The 9144-nt window shown below is 34.8% G+C and overlaps 1 protein-coding gene across 1 annotated transcript; it reads right to left on the bottom strand.

Moving 5' to 3' along the window:
- Window positions 1–3759: 3759 nt before the first annotated feature.
- Window positions 3760–5995, bottom strand: LOC110913532. The gene is made up of 3 exons (XM_022158351.2): window positions 5558–5995; window positions 4531–5018; window positions 3760–3979 (listed from the first exon to the last, which is right to left on the bottom strand). The coding sequence occupies exons 1-3, from the start codon at window positions 5993–5995 to the stop codon at window positions 3760–3762; spliced, it is 1146 nt and encodes a 381-aa protein (XP_022014043.2).
- Between the last annotated feature and the right edge of the window lie 3149 nt (window positions 5996–9144).

Here is a 9144-nt window from a genome sequence, read left to right as displayed (position 1 = left end):
TATTTAATTAAACTTTGTATTCGGGCTTCGTATCACGTTTGGGCTTGTACTACTTGTATTGGAGTTTGAGGGCCCTAGAGATAATTATAAATAGTTCATAGGAGTTATGAGATAAACCTTAATTAACTATTATATATATCTAATTATCTTGTAGGCGTATCCTGGCTACTAGTCTAGAATTATATTTTGACTTTGTGATATAATCACAACTCAATTTATAAAACTGCCATAGAAACAAAAGTAGTATCACCACTTTTCTTTGGTGATTTTCCATACACCCCAAATAAAGAAAAGGTGCTAATCACCATTATCAAGAGGTGCGTCCACCTTTTGATTTCTTTTTACCAAACTCAAAGCCATCCGACTTCACCATTTACGAGCCGCAACACTTCATCTTTGTTTGTGTTCGTGTCTAGCACTCGTTCATTGTATTCTCGGTGTCTCAAACGGTTAATATTTAACCACTAAGGTACATTTAATCCCATTAGTAGATTAATTAATATTATGTATCGTGTTTGCATGTTTGTAACCATTATCCTATTCGGTTCGTTTTTGGAGTTGATTATTATATTATTCCGATGTAATTTATTAATTATATATTTAGTTAATAAAATATATCAAACATGTTTTGATAAAAGTAAAATTGACACCACTGAGACCCAACAGTTGTATCAGAGCCACACTTACAACATGCAAATTGGAAGCAGTCCTTTTAACCGGTTATAGATCTCAAACTTTAACTTGTTTAAAGTTTCAGATCTAAATATTTCTTGGGCAACAAATTATTTGGTCAAAAGTTTTTTATTTTTTTTATTTGACCAAAAAATTGCCTGCATAAATTTGATTGTGTTAAATATGTAAATCTTGCCGACCTTGTACTTGTATTTTTTAGTTCTTACTTTGGGTTTGTTTTATGGTTTTTGGCCCACTTTGTGGCTCAAAGTTGTAATAGATTAAGGTTTCAAATTTATTATATTCTTATACTATAACATTGAAGACTCGAAGACCCGCAAACAAATTGAAGACATTACAGGAATCATTGAGGTGTTGAAGACAACTAGATGCACTAGGTCCATCCTTATGCTTATTTTGTGTTTGTTACCCCGTGACATACTTTGGTCTTGCTATTTGGCTCTAGCAAGAACAAACAAAATGGCCTAAAGATTTACATATTTATTTTTTCTATTATGGCTGTTTTGCGAGGTTTTTCTGTTGAGGGGGAAAGATTAAATGTTGCCGAGCAAGAAGATGGCCAGAACAGTTTATTTAATTTCCCCATAGATGATGTCATATGAGATCTTTAACTCGTCTTCATTTAATTAATCTAATTTATAAATAAAGGGTAAGTATCTATTAGGTGAAGTAAGTCATAAACCTTGTGTCCGTGATTTCTAGTTAACAAACACCAATAGTAAATCGCTTTTAAGATTTATAAATAAATATTTTACTGGTGTAAAGTAAAGTAGAAGTGTCGTTTAACGCTCTTAAAAATGCTTTATCAAGTGAGATCTTAAAAAGATATCAAGAAACATAGAATGTGTCAAGAACACACTATTAAGATTGAAGAACACTTTATTAATCACCAGTCGGCACAGATTATTACAATCAAGAAGCCCTAATATTCAGTTCGCACAGATTACCAACAAATATCAAAATAAACCAGAAGCAGTATCACTCAACCTATGCAGATTATCAATATGATGATTTGCTCTTCAAGATGATCAGAAAGACCACCACAGAACTCTCGAACCATAAATAGGGAAACCCTAGTTTGATGAATGTTCTAGAGAGAGAAAGAAGATGCAGACTTTTAGAGTGTGTTCTATGATCCCAATGCTCCAAAACACATTATATAAAGCCGGACAAAGAGACTTCAGTCCCACGCGCAATAAGCCCAAGCAAGCCCATCACTCAGCAAAGCCCATCAGAACAAATGAAACCAATAAGCCCAATCCACACATGAAACAAAAATAAAAGACTTGAATTATAAAGCATATAGAATTAAATAAAAGAATACTATATATATAATATATATTTTAACACCTCCCCCTCAATTCAATATGCAAAAAATATTAAAAAGACCTAGATTTGCACAAACCTTTTCATGAGCCTGAACAACCAAACCTTTTGTAAAGATATCTGGAGTTTGCTCCTCAGAAGTAACTCTAACACTTTGAACAACATCTTTAGAGATTTTCTCTCTCAAGAAAAACAGATCAATTTCAAAATGTTTAGTGCGCTCATGAAAGATTGGATTAGCTGTTATAGATATAGCAGCTGTATTGTCACAATATAGTGGAACAGGAAGTTTAACATTAACCTGCAACTCTTTTAAAATATTTGACAACCAAATGATTCGCATGTAGGAGCATACATTGAACGGTATTCTGCTTTAGTAGAAGAACGAGAAATAGTGGACTGCTTTTTTACTCTTCCATGACACAAGAGAATTCCCCAAGAGTACACAAAAACCAGTGACTGATTTTCTAGAATTGACACATTTTTCCCCAATCAGAATCAGCATAGGCTCTTAAATCTAAAGAGTCCCCTTTTTAAGCAAAATTCCTTTACCAGGAGAATCCTTTAGTTATCTCAAAAGCGTTAAAACAATTTTAAAATGAGCACCAATAGGACTATACATGAACTGACTCAAATAATGCATAGCGTAAGCTATGTCAGGTCTTATGTGAGGCAAGTAAATGAGTTTCCCTACTATCTTTTGTTAAACAGATATATCAAGAAAGACCTGACAATCTTTCTCGCACAAATGAGTCAGAATATGGTTAGCCTCATTGCGACTATGAACCGGTTTACAACCAGTCATACCAAACTCAACAAGTAAATCCAAACAATACTTTCTCTGAGAAAGACATAAACCTTCAGTGGTTTTAAGAACTTCAATAAAAAATATTGTAACATACCTAAGTCTTTAATTAAAAATTTAGACTTAAGAAGACATTTGATTTTATCAATTTCAGTAGAACAGCTACCAGTAATGACAATATTATCAACACATACAAGATGGATGATAAAAACAGAGTCAATGGTTTTAACGAACATGGAATGGTCACATTTACTTTGTTCAAAACCTAATTCTATCAACACATTAACAAGCTTCTCATTCCACATACGAGGAGCCTATTTAAGGCCATAAAGAGACTTGTTTAATTTACAAACTTTATCCCTTTGACAAGATCAATAACCATCAGGAAGACACATATAAACTTCTTCATTCAAATTACCATATAGAAAAGCATTGTTTATATCAAGTTGATATAAACTCCAACCATAATGAACAACAACGGTAAACACACATCAGACAGTTACCATTTTTACCATAGGAGAAAAAGTATCAAAAAAATATATACCCTCCTTTTGACTAAAACCCTTGGCTATAAGCCTAGCCTTATACCTTTGTATTTCTCCTGAGGCTTTATATTTAATCTTGTAAATCCATTTGCACCCTATATCTTTCTTATTAGGGGGCAAATCTACAATTTCCCACGTATTATTTCTATGTAAAGCTTCTAACTCAACATTCACAGCCTCAACCCAGTTCTTATCAGATTTTGCCTCAAAAAAATTTTAAGGCTCGGAACTTTTGTTTAACGCGGATGCAAAACATAAATTTCAAGGACCCAAATTAGCATAGTTTAGCACCTTTTCAAGAGCATATTTAACTTTACCATCAACAATGTAATCATCAAGCTTAGAAGGGAATTTAGTATTTCTGGAAGATCTCCTAGGAATAGTGTTGGTTTAACCAACATCATCTCCCTCAGAATTATTAAAAATAGTCTCAACCTCAGTATCATGATTAGCCCTATCCATATGTTCATCAGTGACACTTGGTTGCTGAGAAACAACCTTACCTAAAGTGTCACTAGACTCAACATTGGACTGCTGAGACCCATGATCAGAGATAGGATCATTTTTGATATCATCATCGGGAGTAGGGCCAACTTTAGGATGAGGAGTACTAATTGAATCATACAAATCAAAGAAATTAATTGTATTAACATTTGGAGTATATTGCTGATCAGGTAAAGTTATCTTTTCTTTAAAAGGAAAAATGGTTTCGTAAAACCTAACATCCCTGGAAAAAACATCACCCTGTGATCAAGACTCCAAAGTTTATAACCCTTCCTCTCATTTGAATAACCAATCAGAACACTTTTTTCAGCATGACTTTTAAACTTGTCAGGCTTATTTAAAACCATACTGAAACAAAGACATCCTATCACCCTAAGTTGACCCAACACTGGTTCAAAACCATACACACATTCATAAGGAGACTTTCCATTCAACACCGATGACGGGGTCCTGTTAATAAGATAAGTAGTAGTCAGAACACACTCTGACCAAAATTTAAGAGGAAAACCACCTTGAAAAAGTAAAGCTCTAGCAACATTTAGAAGGTGCCTATGTTTTCTTTCGACTATAGCATTCTGTTGAGGAGTATGTACACAAGAGGTTTGATGTACAATCTAATTATTATAACGAAACTCACTCATTTGGTTATTAACGAACTCAGTTCCATTATCACTTCTAAACACTTTAACATGTTTACCAAACTGAGTTTTAAGCCAATTAAAAAACCCTTGTGTATTATGGAAAACTTCACGTTTGTGTCTCATGAGATACACCCATATAGCCCTGGTATAGTCATCAACAATAGTAAGGAAAAATCTCAAACCATCTCTACTAGGAACCTTGTAAGGACCCCAAACATCAAGATGAACTAATTCACCCAACATTTTAGACTTGTGATCACTTAAAGGGAAAGGGTCTCTATGTTGCTTGGCCCTATTACAAGTCTCACAAGGTGACAGACTAACATTTTTAACATCTAATTTATTTTTCAAGACATGTAAAACAACTTCAGCAGGATGACCTAATCTAGCATGCCACAAATTGACATCACAACTAGCACTACACACCTTAACAGATGAACTACCACATAAATAGAGACCATCAAATTGATTACCAATCACTTGGACTTTCTTTGTTTGAGAATCCTGAATATAATGGTTATTTTCATCAAAAGTCACAATTAGTTTACAATCTTTAGCTAACTTATGAATAGAAACAAGATTGACACAATAATCAGGAACAAGGAAAACATCATATAAAATGACCTTATCACTTAACTTGATATCACCAATTTTAGTAACCAAGGCACTAGTGCCATTCGGGTGTTTAACTTATGTATTATATTTTGTTACATCAATCTGATTAATAAAACCAGTATCAGTCATGACCATATGTTGATTAGCCCCATAGTTAATAATCCACCCAATTTTTTCCCATCCTTTAAGAAATTGGTGAAATAATAAGCATGTTTCAAATCACATGAACTTCTGCAAAACATGTCAACAAAACTATTTAAACACACAGAATTGACACACCTACCAGCAAAACCACTACACTGAGGATCATTTTTTGACTTATCATTCAAAAGGCTAAGCAGTTGAGCAACCTAGTCACTAGTCAAAGAACTCGCAATAGAAGAAGGAGAAGCAGTATCAGATGATTCAACTATAACATTATTACTAACCATGCCACCCTTATTCCCATTGTTTTTAGATTTCATCCATAAAGGATAACCAACAAGTTCAAAACATTTTTCAACAGTATGACCTGTCTTGTTACAATGAGAACATTTAAGACTAGGATTAGGAGGTCTAATACCCTTTTTCTTTGAATCAAAAACTTGATTTGTTTTAACAGCAAAGCCCACAGTACTATTAGGAACCTTTTCAGAAAAAAATTTAGTATGAAGATGTGACTCTTCTCTTGATATAATAGAAAAGGCATCCTTCATAGAAGGAAGTGTTTCTCTAGTTAAAAGATTAGTTCTCACAGACTGGCATATACTATCAAGACCCATCAAAAATTGTATCAGTTTAATGAGATGATTAAAATCATTAAATTGTTTAGATGCATCACAAGTACAAGCAGGTAAAGCAAGTAACTGATCAATTTGTTTCCACATGCAATTCTACTTATGATAGTACTTAGAAACATGCATGCCATTTTGTGTAAACGAATTAATTTTCTGATATAAATTAAATACTATCATAAGTTTCCTTTAAATCCTTCCACACCTCAGAAGGTAGCTTAGAGTACACATGACCAAGATACAGTTTTCAGACACAGAATTATGGATCCAAGTAGGAACAATTGAGTTACACCTATCCCACTATCTACCTAATACTTCATTAGTAGTAGACCTACGACAGGAACCATCAACAAACCCAATTTTATTCTTAACTTGTAAAGCTAAAGTCATTGAGTTTGCCCAAACCGTATAATTTTCTGTCCCTTTAAGTTTACAGTAACAATAATCAGATTAGCACAATCACTAGGGTGCAGAAACAAAGGGTCACAAAATCATCACCAGCCATAGCAAACAATCAAGAAGCAAAAAGATAAAAAACAGAATAGTCACAAAAATAATGACCAGCGAATCTAGGATAGCGGTCCGATCAGAGGTTTGTCACTCAAAAGGTGCCTCGCAGACAATATCCTGGAAGCTATAGACACACAAGACCAAATAAAAAAAATGCAACAAAGTGAACCTTCTCTGTATCCCAATAATCAAACCGGTCTTTGTTGGTGCAGATTATGTGATAACAGCTTCTTTATGATCTTTGGATATATTTATTATGCTTGGAGAACATTGAGGACTAAACATGTCAAGTATTGATAGTTATAAAGAAGTCCGAGTTTGTGAAGCTTCCAAGCTTGTCCGAGTTTATGGTGAATAAGAACATGCTGTCCGAGTTTGTGAGATTTTATGTAGTACGTATTTATTGTTCTTTGTAATAGTCCGGGTTTATGTTATATTGTATATGGGCCTAGCCCAGTGTGCATGGGTGGCATATAAACTCTGTGCACTAGAGTTTTAGGCACCAATCATAGCAATCAGAGAAAAGGTTAGAGAGAATGATTAGCTGCGTCATTTAGAGTGAGAGCAGTGATTGAGAGAATACACAGAGATTGGTTGTGAGTTTCTTGTGACCTTGATTAATTGTAAAGACGTTTTGATAATCAAAGAAGGCTAGTTTAATAGTATTTTGCTTTGTTCTTCCTGTGTTCTTCATCTTTCTTGTTTCTGTATATGTGTTTGATCCGTCAAGGGGGTTTTGCACCCTTGATTGATTGTCAATCTCGTTATGATCCATGTGATAGGGATCTGTTGGTGCATATTATGTGACAACAACTTAATAGTTTATTTATTTAGTCTTTAGATGTTTTGTATTGGGCTTAACATTATTGGTTAGGGGGGTTTATTATTGTAATGGGCTTGGAAAATGGCCAAGCCCAGTCCAAAGCCCAGTATGCTAACACGGAGTATATAAAAATGTGTGCATTAGGGTTTATTGGATGGATGGTTACAGAATTTCAATGAGACAGAGAGTGGCTGTGAGACTGTGTGAGAGATCTACAAAGAGTGGCTGAGAGATCTCGTGTGGGTCTTGAATTGATTGTAAACTTTGTGTTAGATAACCTATAGAAGACCGGATTGTAAGTGATTTGCTTTGTGTTCTTCATCTTTCTTGTTTCTGTGTTTGTGTTTGATTTGTCAAGGGGATTCCACACCCTTGATAGATTGTCAATCTCATTACGATCCACGTGATAGGGACCTGCAGTGTCACATCCTCATTTTTCCACTTCGCGGAGTATTACCCTGAGGCGTGCGACTGACCGAATCATTCCACCAATCATATTGAACAAACAAGATAATTAAAGCAAAATCGACATTTCTAATACTATTAGTGACATCACATTTAAAGTCTAAAATAAAGTTTAAGTACTAAGTTGAAGCATTAAGTACAAAAATCCATTAATATCGAAACATGAGTTTTCAAAATAGGAATCCAACAACGGATTCTAGATTACCACAACACCCCACCAAGCAGACTCCAGCGCAGCACCTAAGGACCTTCAAGCATGAAGTAGTATGTTAATATAAAGTTGGTGAGTTCATAGTTTAAAAAGAGTTTTCTTGTTTTATCCCAAAACATTAATTAATTAAGTTTCCGGTTATAAAACATGCCACGGGGAGCTACCCCATGTAGGCAACTAAACTGTGTGGTACCGAAACTGAGACTAAAGTGCAGTTACCCTTAATTAGTGTCTATCATCATTGATCAGTTTTAACGCCATACTAGTTCACTACCGTCCTCCAAGGCCCGGTGTAAGGTTTATCAAACCTAATAGCGTTATCAAATAATATCCCGTTCGCCATATCCGGCGACTAATCAGTATAATGTTAGGGGCTTCATGATAGAGTTTCATTTAGTACACTAGAAAAATGAATTAAAGTTATTGTTTAATTACTATTCCATTCCCCCAGAATATAAGGTTCCCAATCCACTGAGAATACATGCTTTATGTGTTAGTGTGAACTCACCTTTGATTGCTCGGTGGATGGAGTATTTATCCTAAGTTTTGGTTAACCACGTCCTATTATGGTTACCAATATTAGGATCGTACACAAGTATATCACATATTCTTTACACGTATTTTGATCGTAGCATACAAGTAACAACTAGTGTATGACACATAAATCATGTACGTATACTCAAACATTATATAGTATAAAAGTTCAACAACAGTGTTTGTGTGTGGTTTAAATAAGATTTGGGATTAACTAGCGTGATGCCCAACTTGAGTGTGTGGCCCATTAGAATATGGCCTAAACTAAATTAGTGTGCGGCCCACTTGTCAATGTGCGGTCCACATGGGAGTATGCGACCTGCTTGACAAGTGTGCGGTCATGCAAGACTGAGTTGTACAATGTGCTTTAGTGACTTGTATAGGACGAATGTACAGATCATAAGGTGTGCGACCTGGCACATCCCTCTTGTACTTTGTGCATCAAAGGTTGTACAGCCAAGGTGTGCGGTCACTGGGAGTGTGCGGTGTGCATATCTTGAGTGTACATTATGCAGTCTAGGTTATACGTGAGTGTGCGACAAGAATAAACAGTTCAACATTTTCAGTTTATCAAAATCAATAATCCAAGTTTGCCACTTTTCATAATAGTTATAAAACTTAAAATTTTGACATAATTTACAAGAAGATTCATGTAGCTAGCATCAACCATTTGATTAATTCATCTCATCCTAATATGGA

This window comes from Helianthus annuus, chromosome 15, assembly GCF_002127325.2.
Source record: "Helianthus annuus cultivar XRQ/B chromosome 15, HanXRQr2.0-SUNRISE, whole genome shotgun sequence".
Taxonomy (NCBI): domain Eukaryota; kingdom Viridiplantae; phylum Streptophyta; class Magnoliopsida; order Asterales; family Asteraceae; genus Helianthus; species Helianthus annuus.
The sequence above is the reverse complement of the archived record's forward strand: the minus strand, read 5'-3'. Positions and strand labels throughout refer to the sequence as shown.

Bases quoted from the DNA above. Each gene is read 5' to 3' on its own strand.
- LOC110913532 (XM_022158351.2), bottom strand. From the start codon at position 5,995: ATGTGGAAACAAATTGATCAGTTACTTGCTTTACCTGCTTGTACTTGT. The intron at 5,019-5,557 runs GTTAGTAATAAT...CATTATATTCAG, and splicing joins ATGGGAATAAGGGTGGCATG to GATTCTCAAACAAAGAAAGT. The intron at 3,980-4,530 runs GTTCGTTAATAA...TGATTCAATTAG, and splicing joins AGAAGTGATAATGGAACTGA to TACTCCTCATCCTAAAGTTG.